This window comes from Moschus berezovskii, chromosome 6 (genome assembly GCF_049115385.1).
Source record: "Moschus berezovskii isolate FMDL1 chromosome 6, NW_MosBer_1.0, whole genome shotgun sequence".
In the NCBI taxonomy this organism is placed as follows: domain Eukaryota; kingdom Metazoa; phylum Chordata; class Mammalia; order Artiodactyla; family Moschidae; genus Moschus; species Moschus berezovskii.
Window position 1 is genome coordinate 107,507,165 of NC_142465.1, and position 19,826 is coordinate 107,526,990.

The 19,826-nt window shown below is 52.1% G+C and overlaps 2 protein-coding genes and 1 long non-coding RNA gene across 5 annotated transcripts; 2 read left to right on the forward strand and 1 right to left on the reverse strand.

Moving 5' to 3' along the window:
- The first annotated feature begins 1,301 nt into the window (after positions 1-1,301).
- On the forward strand, positions 1,302-8,983 carry ING4 (inhibitor of growth family member 4). 2 transcript variants are annotated; one of them, XM_055394252.2, is made up of 8 exons: positions 1,302-1,388; positions 4,760-4,831; positions 6,833-6,999; positions 7,181-7,295; positions 7,463-7,568; positions 7,781-7,928; positions 8,188-8,249; positions 8,345-8,983. In XM_055394252.2, exons 1-8 carry the CDS (start codon positions 1,352-1,354, stop codon positions 8,382-8,384), a joined length of 747 nt encoding a protein of 248 aa, XP_055250227.1. In that variant the 5' UTR covers positions 1,302-1,351; the 3' UTR covers positions 8,385-8,983. The 2 variants fall into 2 exon arrangements, with proteins under 2 accessions (XP_055250227.1, XP_055250228.1); XM_055394253.2 differs by having other exon boundaries at positions 7,181-7,286.
- A 300-nt stretch (positions 8,984-9,283) lies between these two features.
- On the forward strand, positions 9,284-18,472 carry ACRBP (acrosin binding protein). The gene is made up of 10 exons (XM_055394236.2): positions 9,284-10,341; positions 10,572-10,790; positions 10,945-11,039; positions 11,494-11,614; positions 12,581-13,055; positions 13,520-13,652; positions 15,966-16,145; positions 16,276-16,443; positions 17,514-17,597; positions 18,168-18,472. The coding sequence occupies exons 1-10, from the start codon at positions 10,299-10,301 to the stop codon at positions 18,288-18,290; spliced, it is 1,641 nt and encodes a 546-aa protein (XP_055250211.1). The 5' UTR covers positions 9,284-10,298; the 3' UTR covers positions 18,291-18,472.
- Positions 13,863-17,929, reverse strand: LOC148777723 (uncharacterized). Of its 2 annotated transcripts, none has more exons than XR_016037697.1 (3): positions 17,648-17,929; positions 14,667-15,545; positions 13,863-14,349 (listed from the first exon to the last, which is right to left on the reverse strand). It is a non-coding gene; the product is annotated as an uncharacterized LOC148777723 (long non-coding RNA). The 2 variants fall into 2 exon arrangements; XR_016037698.1 differs by having other exon boundaries at positions 13,868-14,197.
- Positions 18,473-19,826: the final 1,354 nt, after the last annotated feature.

Genomic DNA, 19,826 nt, shown 5'->3' on the forward strand with positions numbered 1-19,826 from the left:
ACTGCTGGGCACCCACCTGGTGGGTATGGATAATCAGTGAAGTAAGGCCTCTTGGTTTAGGGCTCAAGATCTTGTGTGGGCATCAGAGAGAGTCTCAGTCTGTAGTGTGACAGGAATGAATGTACCACATGTGACCAGGTAGGTGGTGTCTGTTAGTTTACTGAATATTTACTGCTTTTTCCCCTTGTTCTCACTAACTGCTGAATTGACACTAACAGCCCTTCATCACAGGTATTACAATCAGAATTTACTCTCTTGAAGGATATACTCACACTCATAATAATAACCCTATATGGTCATTTTGTAGAGAAGGAACTGGGCGTGGAGATTAAATTATCCAAGGGCCTGCTGCTCGCTAGGTAGGACATCATCTAGATTCTGTGGCCAGATAGTACCACCTGCTCAGTAGTATATCTGGGGTTTCACTTTGCCCTTTTTTAAACATTTTATTATGTGGCTGAAAATGTCATAAAAACCTGCCATGTGACGCTGATAATTATCAAGAATGTGTGGCTTAGGGGTGACAATGATCTCCGACATTCTCCGGTTCTGGTCGCTGACATCTGCGTCCCTAGTGTGGTGGCCTGATGCACTTGGTGGCTTTCCATCCTGATGAGACGTGTATTTGTCACTGTGCTGTCGCGGGTCAGGGTGATAGCTGGCATCTATCTGGCCCAGTTATGACAGCTCTGTGCCAGTTAACATCATACATAAACGACTAAAAATGGAGACAAACATGAGAGGACAAGGCCAGCAGTACTCTGTCACTTTGCAAGCGGGAACGTCGTGGAGTGACAGAAACCCTTATAAAAGGTGAGGAGAGTCGCAGCTTTATTGTGAGGAGTACTTTGTACTTACAGCGTTTATAAATAATGAACCGTTTCCACATTAAAACATAATCCTGGAGAGTTGGCGTTCGCGTGAGTGAACAGAAACGGGGAGGATATACACCTCGCACCGTGACTCTGGAGAAGGCACCTGCCCTGGTCGCCAGCTTCACATTTCCCGGCTGCTGAAAACAGCTCTTTGGGGACTAAAAGCCCAAAGAGACTGATCTCGCCCTCAAGTTCCCCTCCTGGAGGGAACGGAAGTTTGAGCGAGGGCGCAAAATGGCGCCCTCAGCCAACGCCGCCGCCGGCCCCGCGCCCGGCCGCCCCGCCAGGGACGAGTGTCTTCGCCGGGAGGAGGCGATTCGACGGCCGCTGTTCTCAGGCCGGAAGTTGACCTCGTGAGGGCGGAAGTTACCCTTGAGGGCGGAAGCGCTCCAGGACGAGGGTGGAAGACCGCTTCGGCGCCCGTTGCGTTCAGTCACTTCCGGGGCGGAGCGGAAGTTGCTTTGTTTTGCTTCAAGATGGCTGCGGGGATGTATTTGGAACATTATCTGGACAGTAAGAGCAGGCTGGAGGAGCGGGTCAGGGGTCGCAGAGGGGTGGGGGTGGGGGTTCAGGCTGAGGAGCTTTATGGCCCTGAAGTCCCGATGGTCAGAAAGTCACAGTCGTGAAGGGTTGCGTGAGAGAAAATACTGGAGTGTGTGAGAAATAGGGGGCGGGGCAGCGGGGTCGAGGCCTCGCTCTGAGGTGTAGAAGAGGGATGGGCTGCGCGGCGGGGCTGGGGGACAGCTCCTGAAGGGCTGGTAGGCTTAGCCGGGAAGATATTTGCTTCCCCTGTCTTCAGGGACTCCGGCCTCAGGATAATCTTTTTCTTAAAGTCGTTCTGAAGCGGTCATTTAGTCTATGATCCACTGCCATGGGAGCAGCGACAAAGATCTGCTTGCGGTTCTCCGCCCAGTTCTTTCGAAGACGCGTCTTCTCATGGGGATAGGGGATTACGAGTGACCACTGTCAGATGACGGACTGAAAGGCTTCTCCTCTTGGAGTAAAGACCCAATTCCCATCAGATGGAAATCTGGTGTTCTGTTTATGCCATTTGTGTGACCCTCCCCTTCACAGAGCCTGTCACCCTATTCTCTTTTGCCTTAGCGTTGGGAGTCATTCATTTGTTTATTGAGGTCCTGCTGTGGGTCAGATATAATGGCAGGTACTGGGGGTATACAAGAATGAATACCACACAGACCTTCCCCTCAAGGTGCTCATAGACTTGTAGGACACAGATTCTAATAAATAATTATAAAAGTGTGACAAATGAAATAACAGAAAGACATTAAATGGACAGTTGGTAACACTGGAGAAAGACTAGTTTACCTGGAGGTGTAGGTAAAGCTTTACAGAGGATGTGACGAATCTTGAAGGTTGAGTGTTTATTTGACGGTGTGGAGAGAGAGGGGATTAAAGGTAGGGGGAAGCATCAACAAAGGTGTTCTGATGGGTTTGTGGCAAGATCAGGGAAAGATGATGCCAGAGTGTTTGATGTATAGGACTCTGAGGTGAAAGATTGGGAAATGACACTGGAGAATGTAGCTGGGGCTAGGTTGTGCATGGTCTTTAAAGCCAGGCTAAGAAGCTTGCACTCTGAATAATGAGGAACCAACAGATTTTCTAAATGGAGTGATTTTTTTTAATAAAGGAAAGTAATTGATGTATGGTAAATTGGAGCATGATGACCCTGGTGATACAAGATTAATTAGTAATACAGTTCTGGTCAGAGATGAGGACTCAGAGTGACAGAAGTATTTAGGAGGTAAATATAACAGGATTGACTGAATGAGTGGTTGAGAGAGGAGGAGGAATCTAAGGGGACTTCTCGATTTCCTGTTTGGGAAGTGAGGTGGACGTATATCATCAACAAGATAGGAGATTCAGGAGTTACTAAGATTCTTATTTCAACCTAGACTTAAGCATGGGAATGATAATTGTATCTGTAAGAGTAAATGAGATGGAGATCATTTCAGAGAAAGTGAGAAAATAATAGGATTAACTTAAGTGTAAGCTCAAGAAAATAGTAACATTCAAGGGACAGGCTCAGAGAATGTCAGTGATGAAATTACTTGAAAGTGTGTAAGGAGATCTGGAATCTTAATAGGAAGTTACACATAGGCAAGAAGATGGTGAGAATGCTGAAAACATTTATTTTAGGATAGAACTAGTAATTAGATTATTTGATTTGGTAAATCAGTGGTGACTTAAATCTTAGTAAACTGATGGTGAACCCAAGTCTATAAGTTAAAGCATTGGATGCATTTTAAAAGTTTGAAAGTGGAATTATGGAAAGAGAATTTTTTTTTAATGAGAGAAATGTAAGTATTCATGCCTTTATATTCAGTTATTTATTGAGGATCCTCTGTATGCATGTCATAGTTCTAAACACTAGGGAAATAGGAGAGAAGAAGACAGACATATCTAATCCTTCTGGAGAGCTGGGGAGACATACCATATAACTAATTACATAATTACTTAATTACATTGGATAAGTACCCCCAAAGTGTCTACCCTGCCAAAGGGTAGCCATAGAATAGCATGACAGCATAACCCAGGGCACTTGTTGGAGTCTGGGGCAGTCAGAGTGGAGCTGAACTTTGAAGAATGAACAGAAGTTCAGTAGGCCAGAGGGATAGTGGAAGTGGGGTGAAAGAGACGGGGCAGGGCGTCCTGGGCAGAGAGAGCAGTATGCGGAAAGCCAAGTGTGTTGAAGAGCACTGGCAAATTCAAGGCACTCAGAGGAGGCCAGTGTGACAGAGCAGAGAGCACACAGGCAGGGACTGACCTGAGTCAGGTCTGGTGTGCAGCACAGGCCAGAAAGTGCAGAGGAGGACTTGGGAATATTGCAGTGGAAGTGACTGGAGGTTTATAAACAGGAGAGTGACTTGATCAGATTTGCATTTTTAGAAAGAACATTCTGGCTACTGTTTGGAGAGCAGATTGGAAGTGTGTGTGTGATCAGTGGAGGGTACTAGGAGGGTATTTGTAAATTGAGGGCAAAGAGATCTTTTTATAAAAAAGTATTTATTTGGCTGTGCCAGGTCTTAGTTGCAGCATGCGGAATCTTTCATTGCAGCATGTGGTATCTAGTTCCCTGAGCAGGGATTGAACCCGAACCCCCTGCATTAGGAGCATGGAGTCTTAGCCACTGTACCACCAGGGAACTCCCAAGGGCATGGAGGGGGAAGGGCTGATTTGTAAAGTTACTGAAGGGGGAAGAGTGGGAAAACTGTGCAGAGATGGGGAGCTAGGTGTGGAGACAGGCGGACATGGCTCCTTCTGAAAAGGAATGATGAGTGCTGTCACAGATAATCTAATGGTTTGAAGGAGGGATAACCAAGTGCTCTTTGAACCTGTTTTTTAAAAGCAGCTATCGTGTGTGTGTGTGTGTGTGTGTGTTAGTCACTCAGTCATGTCTGACTCTTTACAACCCCATGGACTGTAGCCTGCCAGGCTCCTCTGTCCATGAAGTTCTCCAGGCAAGAATCATGGAGTGGGTTGCCATTCTCTTCTACAGAGGATCTTCCCGACCCAGGAATTGAACCCAGGTATCCCACATTCTGGGCTTCCCTGGTGGCTCAGAGGTTAAAGCGTCTACCTCCAATGCGGGAGACCCGGGTTCGATCCCTGGGTTGGGAACATCCCGTGGAGAAGGAAACGGTAACCCACTCCAGTATTCTTGCCTGGAGAATCCCATGGACGGAGAAGCCTGGTAGGCTACAGTCCACGGGGTTGCAAAGAGTCGGACACGACTGAGTTACGGAACGGAACGGATCCCACATTCCAGGCAGATTCTTTACCATCTGAGCCACCAGGGAAGCCCCCAAAAGCAGCTATAGGACTTAGGAAGTCCAGGGAGTCTTAGTTTCTCCTCTTCTCCCCAGGTATTGAAAACCTGCCCTTTGAACTGCAGAGAAACTTCCAGCTCATGAGGGACCTGGACCAAAGAACAGAGGGTATGTGCAGAGTAAGGAGTCCGGTGCAGTGTGTGTGTGTGTGATCGTCTCTCCTTCTGTTTGGTGTTACCGTATCACCTGGTCTGATCTAGATTGCTTTGTCTTCTCTTTCACCCTCTTGCAGTTCTTAAAAGGAGAGTCATGATGACCTGTGTTTCTGTGTCAGCTTTTTCATAACACGTGGAGTATTGTGATAATGCCACGAGGATTTAGAGATGCTGTGCTCTTTATATCTCCCTCAGGAAAAATGAGAAAAACCTAAGTCAACCCTGGAATCATTTCTGTTCTCCATGTTCGATGTTTGTAGGAAGACTAACTAGAATCTTTCTACTCCACTGGGCTGTTAACATTACTGTCACAAAATTCCATGTGGCTTTAGACTGCAGCTCAAATTGGTACACAGCAGCTTTGCTGCATGCTAAGCTGCTGCTGCTAAGTCACTCAGTCGTGTCCGACTCTGTGCGACCCCATAGATGGCAGCCCACCAGGCTCCCCCGTCCCTGGGATTCTCCAGGCAGGAACACTGGAGTGGGTTGCCATTTCCTTCTCCAATGTGTGAAAGTGAAAAGTGAAAGTGAAGTCGTTCAGTTGTGTCCGACCCTTAGCGACCCCACGGACTGCAGCCTACCAGGCTCCTCCATCCATGGGATTTTCCAGCCAAGAGTACTGGAGTGGGGTGCCATTGCCTTCTCCATTTGCTGCATGAGGAGATGTTGAGAAAGGAAAAAAAAAAAAAAGAGGAAAAGCAGCAATTAACATCAGAATCTCTACACTATATTCTTCAACCTTACAGAAGCATTAGGTGCCATCTATGGCTGTCCTTGGACATTGATTAAGTTTGGCTGCATTGAGACATTTACTTGGTGCCTGAGGCTACACTGCAGTGAGCGAGTTTGTCTCTCATAGTCGAAGGTCTCTGTTTGTGCTATCCTCCATGCTTGCTGAGGGATATGTAGGTGTATCCTTATGTATCCCTGCCCAGGGGTGTTAGAAAGCCTAAAGCTGTGATTTAAATTACTCTGGGTCAGTTTACTCATGGACAAATGAATATCATCTAAGATCCTGGACATAGGCCCCTGAGAACTCCCTGCTGAATGCCAACCACTAACTCCTTGCTTTGTAATATAGATCTGGCTCTTGAGTTCATGCACAGAAAGACCCATTGGGAGATGACTGAACCACATACATGTTTTTCCAACTTCTCCAAGGGCCTGGAATAAATCAGAGCGTAAACCTAGTGTGCTCACAGGTCCCCGCTGTGGTTACTTGTTACTACACTGTGTTGGGAGTCATGCTTTTGTCTCCATCCACATTTTCTCTGAGTGCCAAAATATTAGGCAGTAGGCATCTATGGTCTCGGTGTTTGGGGGCATCACCAGCCTTCCCCTAGAAAAACGTTTGGAGCAATATCTAAAATGAACACACAGGAGGAAAAAGTGATGGAGAATATTGGCAAGTTGCAAATGATGAACCAAATAGGGCGGACAGTAAGCAGAAGAACTGTTCCACGAGTGAACTTGGGCCTAATTTTCAATGCTGAGGTGTAGATGTACGGACCCTGGAAGTCAAGAGCAGCAGCAGATGACTCAGCCTGGTCTGCAGCTCTCAGAGCTATCACACAATGTTTCTGAGATGAGAAACCAGATGGCTTTTGAGACAGAGGTCATGGTTTAAGAGGCAGCAAGCCGTGCAAAGCAGCATCTTCAGACATCGACAGAAGCATACTTCATATTAGTGCAGCATGCAAAGACTCCTTCCTTGTGTTTCCATAAGTCCAGTTTCAACTATGCTAGCAATGTTTCCAGCAATCAAAGGTGCCTTCACAATGCATGTTGTGGCCATGTTGCATCACTTTAGTATGTGGCACAGTACCTACGAATATTGAGTGTGTTTTAATTCAAAGGTTATGATGGTCAATGCAAAAGGTCCGAGGAGCAAGAGGAAGAAGTATGTTTAACCTTGCCACTCGGGGGCCATTGTGACCAGCCCTGTCTGTTGTAGACCTGAAGGCTGAAATTGACAAGTTGGCCAGTGAATATATGAGTAGCGCCCGCAGCCGGAGCTCCGAGGAAAAATTGGCCCTTCTGAGACAGATCCAGGAAGCCTATGGCAAGTGCAAGGAGTTTGGGGATGACAAGGTGCAGCTTGCCATGCAGACCTATGAGATGGTATGGCCCTACCCATGGCTCCCCACTACCTCCCATCTGTTCCTCAGGGTCCTCCACCCCTCCTTCACCGTGCTGGGATCTGTTTGGGGTCTGGGAGATACATGGATTTTGCCTTAGCCTGTTTGCTTTTACTGGAACCAGCCTGGTAGCTCTTCGTTCTCCTTCCTTCCTTCCCACCCAGGTGGACAAACACATTCGGCGACTGGACACAGACCTGGCCCGCTTTGAGGCTGATCTGAAGGAGAAGCAGATTGAGTCAAGTGACTATGACAGCTCTTCCAGCAAAGGCAAAAAGAGTGAGGAGGGGGGTGGGCCATGAGAGTTGGAGCGAAGATTCCGAGGGGGCAGCCAGCCCATCCCTCAGCTCCAAGGGAGGACCCCCAGGTTGGAGGAGAGGAGGGGTCCTTAACCCATCTTTCTGTCCCCCTGCCTTCTGGCTGCCCCTCCCCCTCTTCCCTGGAAGGTCGGACTCAAAAGGAGAAGAAAGCTGCCCGTGCTCGTTCCAAAGGGAAAAACTCCGACGAAGAAGCCCCCAAGGCCTCCCAGAAGAAGTTAAAACTTGTGCGCACGTGAGTGAGTCAGGGAGCACCCTGCCAAGTGACAGGCTCCTCTTTGCCCCTGCCCCGCCCCTCGCCCCCTTCTCTGTCACTCTGGTATCTGCTGGATACAGAGGGGAAGCCACAGACCACTAGCCCCACAGGGATCTCCTCGTGCCACTCTGAGCGTCAAGCTGTAGCGTCCCTTCCTGCAGGTGACACTCTCTCTCCCTCTTGGCACGCAGAAGCCCTGAGTATGGGATGCCCTCAGTGACCTTTGGCAGTGTCCACCCCTCTGATGTGTTGGATATGCCTGTGGATCCCAACGAACCCACCTATTGCCTTTGTCACCAGGTCTCCTACGGGGAGATGATTGGCTGTGACAACCCTGACGTAAGAACCGGTTTGCCTCAGGGCGGGGGGCTCTGGGGGACAGGAAGGGAGTTGGGTACCAGAAGGGCGTAAGGGCCGGAGAGTGGGACCTCAGGACAGGAGGAAGGGAGTTGGAGGTTGGCCTTGGACCCTTCAAGATTCCTCCCACAGGACGGAATAAGGGAATGCTCCTGAGGACTCTCAGGTGGGGGGGTTCTTTTCTTTCCTTGGCCCCACCCTGCTCCCTGCCCTCTGCTCCTCCACCGTCTTCCTTTTCCAGTGCTCCATCGAGTGGTTCCACTTTGCCTGTGTGGGGCTGACCACCAAGCCTCGGGGGAAATGGTGAGTGAGTGCTGTGGTTGGGCTGGACTACCCTGAGCTGAGTGACAGAGGGCATTCTCCCCTTCGCTCACCTTCTCCCCCACCTTCCTTTGTAGGTTTTGCCCACGCTGCTCCCAAGAACGAAAAAAGAAATAGACAAGGGCCTTGGATTTCAACACAGTTTCTTCCACATCCCCTGACCTGGCTAGTGGGGAGTGGGATGCCTGGCTGGGCCGGGGGTCAGGGAGAGGTGGGCAGCACCATGTTGTCATCTCCTCTCCTCCCCTCCCCACTTCCGGTGCTGAGGCTGCACCCAGACCCTGGTCCAGGGGTGCTGCGGCCGCTAATGGTATGTGCTCTCATTCAGCCCGCCCCCTTCAGAGGGAAGTGGTCTTGCCCACTGTCCTTTTGCCTCCACGCCGAGGTTGGTGCTGTGTTTTTGAGGGATGGTCCTCTTTTTTCCCGTTGCTTTGTATTTAAGGACTGGGGCAGTAGCATGGGGCCCTCCCCCAGTTTCTTGATTCCCTCCCCTAGTTGAGGGGGGCAGCCATGCGTGATAAACTTCCTTCACTCTCTCCATGCTTTTTCCAGTGGGGGACTCCTCCAGGTCCTCTGGGCCATGGCCCTGGCCGAAGGGGCACCCCTTCCTCTGTGCTGAGAGGATTCTTCCAGCCTTGTGAATGGGAGGGGCAGGGCGGAGTGTCAGTATCTCATTTGTAAAGGAATCGAGTTGGTGAATAAAAGTTGTACGTGTTGGCCTGCTGTGTTCATTGTAGAGACACTGTTTTAGCACATGTGCTGAGCATAGTTTGCATCCTCTGAGTCAGCTGAAAGGCAGGAGGATGACGTGCTGAAAGTAGAACCAGACATGGAACCTGAAGTGGTGCTGCTGCCCCAGGACCCACCACCTCTCAGCATGGGAAGGACAGAGCTGGCTGGAACTGGGCCTCAGACAAGGGGTTTCCAAAACCTTCAAGACTGTGCATCTTTTCCCTATAAGATGTCTTTCATTTAATTTCCAATAAATGTGTACTTGTGTTTTACACATGAATTGTTATACTAAGTATTAGCTTGACTTATTTGAAACACAAAGCAAAAACATCACCAATGAATTGTCTATGCCCACCTGGAACCACTTCCATAGACTAAGCCTTCCTTATGCAGGGTCTCCTCACCGGAACCCCCATCTTACTCCCCGCTCTGGCTCACTTACCTGGAGGTGTCCTCTGTAATTCCTACCCTCCAGGCTCCAACTTTGTGTTGTATGTTCTGTCTGCCCCAGTCCTCACCTGGGATTTGTTGTTTGGTCAGTCAGTCGTGTCTAATTCTTTGCCACCCCATGGACTGCAACACACCAGGCTTCCCTATGCTTCACCATCTCCCAGAGCTTCCTCAAACTCATGCCCATTGAGTCGATGATACCATCCATCTCATCCTCTATGGCCCCCTTCTTCTCCTGCCCTCAATCTTTCCCAGCATCAGGGTCTTTTCCAATGAGTTGGCTCTTTGAATCAGTTGGCCCCACACACTGGGCTGAAGTATTGAAGCTTCAGCATCAGTCCTTCCAATGAGTATTTAAGACTGATTTCCTTTAGGACTGACTGGTTTGATCTTGCAGTCCAACGGACTCTTGAGTCTTTTCCAACACCACAGTTTTAGAGCATCAATTCTTCAGTGCTCAGTCTTCTTTATGGTCCAACTCTCACATCCCCTATGTGACTGCTGGAAGGCCAGATTGTAAAGTAGGGAGAAAAACAGTGTCGTGTGTGGGGCCAGTTTGGAGATAGGGTAGGTAATAAGGTAAAGAAAAAGGAACAGACGGGAGCTACGCTATCCAGCCCCGTCCAGAGTCCGAGGTCACTCCTGCCGTCCTTGTCCTCGAGCTGGGATGTGACACACGGGGGACCCGCCCCCGCCCTTCGGCCGAGTCCAGTCTCGCATCACTTTCCCCGCCCCACTTTGTGACGTCGACCGATCTCGCCGCGGCCCCGCCCTCCCGCCTGTCTGCTCGCCCTGGCTCGGCCGGTTAGAGGCGCTCGGTCCGGGGAACGCGGGCGACCGTCTGGGGCCATGAGGCATCTCGCCGCAGGCTCCTTTCTCTCACTCCTGAGGGGTGAGCGCGCCTCCGCCTCCGGAGCTCTCCACCGTCTCCGAGCCGCCTTCCCCGGGGGCCGCCTCCAGCCTCTCCCCATCGCCCGCACCCCGCCCCAGCACCCCCGCACACTCACCCCAGCTTGGCGGCCAGACGCCCGGTCCCCGAGTGCACGCCCCGCTCTCGGGGTGGGTGTTCCCGGCCGGCGGGTGCGGAGAGGGGGTCCATCGTGGTCTGTCCCCGACCCGCAGTGCTGCTCCTGCCTCTGGCACCGGCCCCTGCCCAGGACTCCGCCTCGACCTCCACGCCGGGCAGCCCCCTGTCCCCCACGGAGTATGAGCGCTTCTTCGCACTGCTGACCCCTACCTGGAAGGCGGAGACCACCTGCCGGCTCCGCGCCACCCACGGCTGCCGGAACCCCACCCTCGTCCAGCTAGACCAGTATGAAAACCACGGCCTGGTGCCGGACGGTGAGGGCCAGCCCAGTGCTCCCTCCACCCAGGCGAGGGAACAGATGGCGCTGGGTCCTGAACCCAGGTGCCCTGCTCTCAGGACCCCAGGAGCTCATCGTACCCTCCCTCCTGGAGGGATTACACACCTGTGTTCACCTGTGCCCCACCCTAGGCGCAGTCTGCTCCGACCTCCCTTACGCCTCCTGGTTTGAGTCCTTCTGCCAGTTCACCCAGTACCGTTGCTCCAACCATGTCTACTACGCCAAGGTGAGGTCAAGACAGAGCTTGAATCTGATGTCACCGAGGAAGAGCTCCAGGCCATCCTTAGGTCCTCCCTCTCGGTCACTGGCCAACACTCACCCAGATTATATGTGCAGACCATCTCACCCTGGGCATTCAGACTCTCTGAACAATCCCCTTATTGCCAGAAAAGTAAGGGAGAGGGATGGGAGGAGGCAGAGAGAAGCCCTTCCTTTCCTCCCAACAGTGATGTCATTCAAGTCAAATGTAAAAGCCTGATGGCAGGAATGTGGGCCAGCAGGGCATCTGATTTTGCTGGGGACCCTGTCTCAGATCTAGAGGGTTCGACTCAGGGCCACGTCCCCCTCATTTCCTCCCAGGAACTGTGAGAGAGGAGACCTGAGGGTTGGGGACAGAGGATAAGGCGGAGTGGAAATGTGCCCTTTGTGAAAGGCGTTCCCACTCTGCTTCTCTCCTGCAGAGGGTCCGGTGCTCCCAGCCAGTCTCCATCCTCTCACCCAATACCCTCAAGGAGGTGGACAGTTCACCTGAAGTGCCGCCACCCACCACGGCGACCTCCCCCATGTCCTCCCACATCACAGGTGAGACCCTACCAGCCTCTCATCCCAGAGTACCCAAAGCCAGGGCTTAAGGTATCAACAGGAGGGACCTGGGGAGGTGAGCTGCTGGAGGAGCCTTGGGCAGCTGTTTGCATAAGGGAAGAGCCTACTTTTTTGAAAACAAGTTAGGACTTTCCTGTATCAGGGTGTTTTCTGACATTACATCCATTTCTGCCCTGAACTGATTTTTCCTTGCTCCCCAAAACACTCTTGCATTAAGAAGTCCTCTGGCACCTTTCTCAGCTCACATCTTCACTCCAAAAAGGATTGGTTGCTAGGTATTTAAAATACTTGGTGCTTCCTAAGTGAGAGGGACAAAAGGTGGTATTTGAAGTGGGTTAGGAAAGAGGACCCCTTGTGAGGGAGGTGGAAAGGGGACCCATAACACTGCCACCACCGTCACCATAGTACTATTGTTTTGATATTTGTATTCTTGCCTGTGTTTTTTATGATTGGTTGTGTGAACATGTGTAATTTAGGCTGCTTTCCTCTACCTTTGTGTTTATGTGTGTGTGCTTATGTGTTTTGTGTGTGCTTATATGTTTCTGTGTGTGCTTATGTGTTTATGAGTGTATTTGTGCTTATGTGTGTGTTTATGTGTTTGTCTATGCCTATGTGTGTGTTTGTGTTTTGTATGTGCTTATGTGTTTATGTTTGTGTGTATTTATGTGTGTCTGTGTGCTTGTGTGTTTATGTTTGTGTGTGCTTATGTGTTTATGTGTCGGTTTGTATGTGCTTATGTGTTTGTGTGTTTTGAGTGTGCTTATGTGTTTATGTGTCGGTTTGCATGTGCTTATGTGTTTGTGTGTTTTGAGTGTGCTTATGTGTTTATTTGTGTGTGTGTGTGCATTTATGTGTTTATGTGTGTCCCTCTGCAAAGACAGAATGCCAGAAGCCTGACCATCCCCTCCCCTTCTTTCTCTTGGTCCCTCGCAAACCCTGTTGCAGCCACCGAACGACAGGTCTTCCAGCCCTGGCCCGAGCGGCTGAACAGCAACGTGGAGGAGCTGCTCCAGTCCTCCTTGTCCTTGGGTGGCCAGGAGCAAGGGCAGGAGCACAAGCAGGAGCAGGGGCAGGAGCACAGGCAGGAGGAAGGGCAGGAGCAGGAGGAGCAGGAGGAGGAGCAGGAGGAGAAGCAGGAGGAGAAGCAGGAGGAGAAGCAGGAGGAGAAGCAGGAAGAGGGCCAGGGCACAGAGGAGGCGCTGGAGTTGGTGTCTAGGCTGCAGGCAGACCCAGAGCCCAGGTTTCCGTCTGAACTTGTGTCCTCCAACCCTTTCTCCTTCACTCCCCGAGTGCGGGAAGTGGAGTCTACCCCCATGTTGATGGAGAACCTCCAGGAGCTTATCCGATCGGCGCAGGAGATGGATGAAATGAATGACATGTATGACGGGGAGACCATCTGGAGATCCCAGAGCCCCGGCAGGTACTGGAAGTTCTGTCTCCCCCACCGGCTCCACCCTTCCTTCTGCCTTTGGGGATGAAAAGCCCACTTGGCCAGCCTCAGCCTCAGCCCCACCCAGATCTACTTGGGCTTTGGGTGCACCCAGCGGCTGCCTGCCTCACCTGCTCTGTGGCTTAAGCACGGTCCTAGATGCCCATATCTACCTGGCATGGGGTGAGCCCTGAAGCTAGAGCTACCAGACTTGGGTTCTGGGTTTCTCTCTGCCTCTGATGAGCACTGCAAATTTCATTTCCCCGTTCTGGGTCTCAGTTCCTCATCTGTAAAGGCAGGCGGTTGGTCTGGAGGCCTCTAAGGCCACCTCCAGCACGCTAAATGCATGTGACTAAGACTGGATGGTAAGGGCAGGGCGGGGAGAGGAGGCGTGGCTGTCTGCCCTGGCCCTCTGGCCCATCCCCTGCAGTGGTGCCATCTTGGTCTTTTTGCAGCCTGCTACAGCTGCCCCATGTGGAGGCCTTGCTGACCCTATGCTACTCGATTGTGGAGAACACCTGCGTCATAACCCCGACAGCCAAGGCCTGGCAGTACTTGGAAAATGAGATCCTTGGTTTTGGGATATCGGTAGGCCTTCCGAGCTGTTCACTGGCTCCAAGTTCACGGGCCTAGGGAATAGAGGATGGGTGAGACCACAGAAAGCCTGAGAAACTCTCCAAGTGAGAACCCCTTCATGCAAAGACATTTCCAGCTCCCCTAAAAGGAGGGAGGCTCAAGACAGAGTCTGGAATCCATTCCTGGCCAGAATTCCTTCTGTGGCTCAGTTGCTAAGCCTGAGTCATGTCCAGAGCCAGTTCAGCAACCACAGGACATGGCTGTACCTTAGATACAGCTCTTCTTCCAGGAGGGGTCCTAGAACCTGTTCCAGGGCTCTGTAGAGAGATACCAATCTCGATATGTCCTCAGAACCCAGCAAATTCTTTTCCCAAGAAGTGTAGGACTTTCCAAAAGCACAAGTTAGCAAATGTGTGCTAAGAGCTGGCATGCCATCCATGCATCTGTCTATTCAACAGATATTGATCTGGCTAGGTATTTGAGACACTAGCAATTCTGTCCTAGGTATTTTAGTGATGAATGCAACAAGATCCGATCCTCTGTCCTCCTGGAGTCCACTGGGAGAGAGAGACGAAACGGAGATCAGTGTGACAGGGATCGACGCCTGACGGATAAGTCCAAAGTGCAGGGAGCAGATGGAGAGCGCAAAAGTCATGTTGGGGCAGGATTGGCGAATGCCTTTTAGAGGAACTGATGTTCAAACTGAGACCTGGAGATAAAAGAAGTTAACCAGGCCGAAGAAGGGGTTGATAGAAGGTTCCTGCTAGAGAGACTAGTGTGTTCAAAGGCTCAGAGGCAAGAAAGAGAAGAAGTTCCACGAGAAACCAAGAATGAGCACACTGTTACTCTTCCGCCCTCAGGGAGCTGAGATTGAGTAGCATTATACAAAAGGAGCGTGGGTTGGTAGCTGATGGAAAGAGACTCATTTTTTGGCTGAGGTGGACTGCAGGTAGGAAGTTCAGGACTAATGGAGAGCTCACTGGATTTTAGGGCTTGGTTGAAAGAACAGTAAGGAGCCCACCTTACCTGGAAACAGAGTCAAAGAGGCTATGATGTGAACAATCCCGAGTGGCACTCCGAAGCAGTTGTATTTCATTTGGTAGGAAAGGGGAATTCAGCCATGATTTGGGGTTGGGGACTGATGATGCCTCCCCCGTGAGCTGTTGTGAGGAGCGAGCAAGAGATTCTGTGACTGCGATGCGCTGACAGCACGGCCTGGAGATCCTGCCGAGCGAGATCTTCCTGAGGAGACTTGCTCAGGGCGGAGAGCCCTGCAGGGAGATGGGCGGCTCCACATCCAAGAAGGTCCTCCAAGAACTTGGAAGCTCTGAACCCAGGTGCTCCAGTAGAGGACCTGGGTTTTTGAGTTGGAAGCAGCCTGAGCAGCGTCCTAGGTCCATCACGCACTCGATGTGTGTTTGAGCAAGTGACTCAGCCTTGGGGAGCCTCAGTTTCCTGGACAGACAAATGGAGCCGTGCTTAGTAGCTATTTTATTCCTGGTGGTTTAGTCACTAAGTCGAGTCCAACTCTTGTGACCCCACGGACAGTAGCCCACCAGGCTCTTCTGCCCATGGGATTCTCCAGACAAGAATACTGGAGTGGGTTGCCACTTCCTTCTCTGTTGCTGCTGCTGCTAAGTCGCTTCAGTCGTGTCTGACTCTATGTGACCCCATAGATGGCAGCCCACCAGGCTCCCCCATCCCTGGGATTCTCCAAGCAAGAATACTGGAGTGGGTTGCCATTTCCTTCTCCAATGCATGAAAGTGAAAAGTGAAAGTGAAGTCGCTCAGTTGTGTCCAACTCTTCGCAACCCCATTGACTGCAGCCTACCAGGCTCCTCCGTCCATGGGATTTTCCAGGCAAGAGTACTGGAGTGGGGTGCCATCGCCTTCTCTGTTCCTTCTCTAGAAAGATCAAATAAGATGAAGGCATTTATCAGCCATGGCGCGCAGCACCATGCCAGCTCTTTGTAAATATTAGCATTATCATTAGCAGAGAGGAAGAGAGGACTGTGAGCCTTTTTCAGTTAGGCGAAGTTAGACATCTGTCAGGCACTTGGCCATGGGGATTCAGAGCTCAAGAAAGAGATCAGAATGGATGATAGAGGCTTGGGTGTCACCTGCAGGAAGATGAAGATTGTGAGGAATTAAACCATCCTGGAGGAGGGGGAAGAAATAGAGAGCTGATAAGAAGTCCTTGAGGGGAGGACTTTGGGGAGGGGGTTTGGGAAAAGCCAAAGGAGCTTCTGGAAAAGGCTTAATGTGGGGACATTCTGTGGGGGCGTGGGACTTCAGCCTCAGGCCCTCAGCTGCACCTCTCCTCAGGTCTGTGACAGCCTGGGGCGGCGACACTTAGCCGCATGTACCCTCTGTGACTTCTGCTCACTGAAGCTGGAGCAATGCCACTCGGAGGCCAACCTGCAGCGACAGCAGTGTGACAGCTCCCACAAAACACCCTTTGTCAGCCCCCTGCTTGCCTCCCAGAGCATGACCATCGGCACCCAGGTACTGACCCAGCCAGGTGGGCCGCAGTGGTGGCAGTGGGGATGGGGGTTAGGGCTTCAGGCAGGGCCGGGCAACCAGGGGCTGGGGGGTGAGCAGGGTGCCCACCTCTCTCCTGTGCCCTGTGCCACAGATAGGGAGCCTGAAATCGGGCCGCTTTTACGGGCTGGACTTGTACGGCGGGCTGCGCATGGACTTCTGGTGTGCCCGGCTGGCCACTAAGGGCTGCGAAGACAACCGAGTGGCCAGCTGGCTCCAGACTGAGTTCCTGAGCTTCCAGGATGGAGACTTCCCCACCAGGGTCAGCCCCACCCCGCTCACCACGCTTCCTCCTGGTCCCTTGCTCTGGGGAACCCTAGGATGTGGGGCAGGGGGAGTCTTGGGGCCCTGGCTTCTGAGAGCTGCTCCTCACTGAGCCTCCTGCCTCTTTCCAGCAGACTCCACCCCTTCCCTCTCCCCAACACCCTCCACCCTACCTCCGCCTCCCCTGGGTCCCCAGGAGACCAGGATTGTGTTTAGCAAAGGACTAGGAATCCGGGAGGCTGGAGGGTACAGGACTTGGGGGCACAAGACAGATCTGGTCCCAGCTCTGCTGGTTACCCTCAGTGGGTGGGGGTGGGAGGCGTCATTCCTAAGACAAACTTCTGGGTGATGCCTGAAGTGCCGCTGACAGTGATCCAGTGCTTCCCTGCCTTAGTCTGTAGGCTCCTTCCCGAATCTTCCAGTGCTTTCCCTTTCAATGGGATCAGCTTTACCCTCTCCCGCAAAGTCACCTTCCCTGTGGGTCAACCTGTTGTAGCTAAGAGCCAGCACTGCCCCCCCACCCCCGCCTTCTGTGGTTTAACAGAAAAAAAATCAAGACCAGGACAAGTGGAGGCTACTTAAGAAAGGGTTTTTAGCTGAGCAGAAGGGCCTCCGCCTAGCTCTCCTCCCTGAGCCCCTAGATCTGGACGGGGCCTCAGACCATCTCAGCTGTTCCCCTGGGTTTATGGGTTGGGTGGTGAGGGCCACAGAGGGAAGTGGCGCCCCCCAGGGTCGAACATTAGAAACACCTCCGCCTCTTCCGTCCTAAGCCGTCCCCAGGAGGCTCCCTGAGATGGGACTGCCACTTGGGACCCTTCCACGATCTGGAGCCTTGGTACTCCCTTCCCCAGTCCTCTCCTCAGCTGCTTTCGCAGTCTACTGACCAGCAGAGCAACCCCTTCATAGTTTCAGCTCCCAGCTTCTCCCCGGACACCGAGGGTGACACTGAAGGAGACACCCTGGTGCAGAGAGTCTGGTTCTCTGCACTGGGTTCTGCCGTGGGGGGCGCTCTGAAGGGCTCTGAGGCTTCTGAAGTCTCCCACCTCCCATCCCCCGCTCCTGCGTTAGATCTGTGACACGGAATATGTGCAGTACCCCAACTACTGTGCCTTCAAAAGCCAGCAGTGTATGATGAGAAACAGGAACCGGAAGGTGAGCCCCTCCCGCTGCCCGCCCCCCATCATGGGTCACTGCACGCTGACCTGTTCTGGCCTCCTCTCTGCCTCGCCCGCGCACCTGGAGCCGAGCCGTGGCATCCTTCTGAGCATGGGGGTGGGGGTGTGAGGAGCAGGTGTGTCTCCCGGAGTTTTGTCCCTACTTCTCCAGCCAGGAGGTGAGCAGCTCTCCCAGGCCCCCAGGCCAAGGGTTCCAGGGTGGGGGTGGAAAGGGGAGGCTGCCATCAGAGGCCCTGGGGACACACCGGGGGGTGTGACACAGCCAGTTTAGTTGGAGAGGCCTAGATGTCAGTCCTGCCTCCTGCTCTTACTCACCGAGTAGTCTGAGCCAAGTCACTTCCTCTCCAGCCCCGGGCTCCTCATTTCTAAAAGGAGGGGGTCGGGCTATGTGGTGTCTCTGGCAGCTTTTTAAAAAAGCCACATCTGAGCTTCCGCCTTGCCTGACTTTTCCTGCATTCCCTGCAACCACGCCCGCCCCCGCCCCTGCCCCGGGGTCTGGACTTCTGACACCTCTGGCTCCTGGCTCTCCCACTGGGACCCTGCGCAGGTGTCCCGCATGAGATGTCTGCAGAATGAAACGTACACCGTCCTGACTCAGGACAAGAGCGAGGACCTTGTGCTTCGATGGAGCCAGGAGTTTAGCACCCTGACCCTTGGCCAAGCTGGATGAGCTGGACTCTGTCCTCTCCCTGCCCGCTACCCCTTCCCACACTCTCCATTGCTTTCAGACCTTGGGTTGTCTCTTGGCCCGAATCACGTGTCCTTTGGGTTGGGGCAGTGGTCCCAGAGAGGTCGGTGATGGGAACTCTGCCCACCTTAAAGGATGTCTGTACATAAAATGTTTATTTTTAACTTGTGTGGACTGGTTTGGTTGTGATCCCCTCCTGGGCCTGCCCACCCCCTGCCCCCAGGGAGTCAGTCCTCCAACCCCTGGCACTTATGGAGCCATCTGTTGGCAAGGGAACCCTGGGGGTTGTTCTCAGGGAAGCAACCCTATGCCAGGAGAAGACTGAGAAGTCAGAAGAAGTCATGGCTGGTGTCTTGGGGACCGTGTGGGCCATGAGGGTGTGTGTGTCTCCATTTCTGAAGCTCTGATCCCATGATCTCAGATGTGAGTGTAAGACTGTCCCTCTGGAGGGTCATCTGAATGAGACTGTGTCCAGGGGGGGCCAGCCCCAAGCAGTACGGCAGAATTTGCCATTTATAGGAGGGAGGAGGCAACTGTGCCGGAAGCCCTAGGTCTGACATCCAGTCATGGGCCCAATGGTCCAAGTGTGGGGGAACCGCGTTGTGACAGCATGCATGAAGATGTGACTCCAGCATCGGCGGGCACTTATAACCTGGGATCAGGACTTGGCAGGTGGTCGAGTGGCTCAGACTCCATGCTTCCAATGCAGGGGGTGCAGGTTTGATCCCTGGTCAGGGAAGCAAGATCCCACATGCCATGTGGCAAAAAAAAAAAAAAAGGAAAAAAATTTCTAGAACTGAATAAAAATGAAAATACAACATATCACCTTTTAAAAAATGTTTAAAAAAATAACCTGGGGGACTTCCCTCTATGTTCAGTGATTAAGACTTTGCCTTCCAGTGGCAGGGGGTGTGGATTCGAGCCCTGTTTTGGGAGCTAAGATCTCACATGCCAAAAAAAAAAAAAACATAAAAACCAGAAACAATATTGTAACAAATTCAATGCTGCTGCTGCTGCTAAGTCACTTCAGTCCTGTCCGACTCTGTGTGACCCCATAGGCTCCCCCATCCCTGGGATTCTCCAGGCAAGAACACTGGAGTGGGTGGGTTGCCATTTCCCTCTCCAATGTGTGAAAGTGAAAAGTGAAAGTGAAGTCGCTCAGTTGTGTCTGACCCCTAGTGACCCCACGGACTGCAGCCTACCAGGCTCCTCCATCCATGGGATTCTCCAGGCAAGAGTACTGGAGTGACTTGCCATTGCCTTCTCCAACAAATTCAATAAAACTTCATAAAAATGATCCACATTAAAAAAAAATGATAGTAACAGATCTCCCAAAACGTATTCTGGAGACACACATGTATGGGTAACTATAGCATTTAACAGAAAACATTAGGGAAAAGCTCAAGCATGCACAAGTATAGAGTAATGCAACCCTGGTGGCTCAGACAGTGAAGAATCTGCCTGCGACACAGGAGACCCAGTTTCGATCCTTGGGTTGGGAAGACCCTCTGGAGAAGG

What these genes read in the sequence shown, in the direction of transcription:
- ING4 (XM_055394252.2), top strand. Translation starts at nt 1,352, where the DNA reads ATGGCTGCGGGGATGTATTTGGAACATTATCTGGACA. An exon ending in CCTGGACCAAAGAACAGAGG is followed by an intron (nt 4,832 to 6,832) that starts GTATGTGCAGAG and finishes TGTCTGTTGTAG; the next exon opens with ACCTGAAGGCTGAAATTGAC. An exon ending in CCATGCAGACCTATGAGATG is followed by an intron (nt 7,000 to 7,180) that starts GTATGGCCCTAC and finishes CTTCCCACCCAG; the next exon opens with GTGGACAAACACATTCGGCG.
- ACRBP (XM_055394236.2), top strand. Translation starts at nt 10,299, where the DNA reads ATGAGGCATCTCGCCGCAGGCTCCTTTCTCTCACTCCTGAGGG. An exon ending in AGATCCCAGAGCCCCGGCAG is followed by an intron (nt 13,056 to 13,519) that starts GTACTGGAAGTT and finishes GTCTTTTTGCAG; the next exon opens with CCTGCTACAGCTGCCCCATG. An exon ending in TGAGAAACAGGAACCGGAAG is followed by an intron (nt 17,598 to 18,167) that starts GTGAGCCCCTCC and finishes GACCCTGCGCAG; the next exon opens with GTGTCCCGCATGAGATGTCT.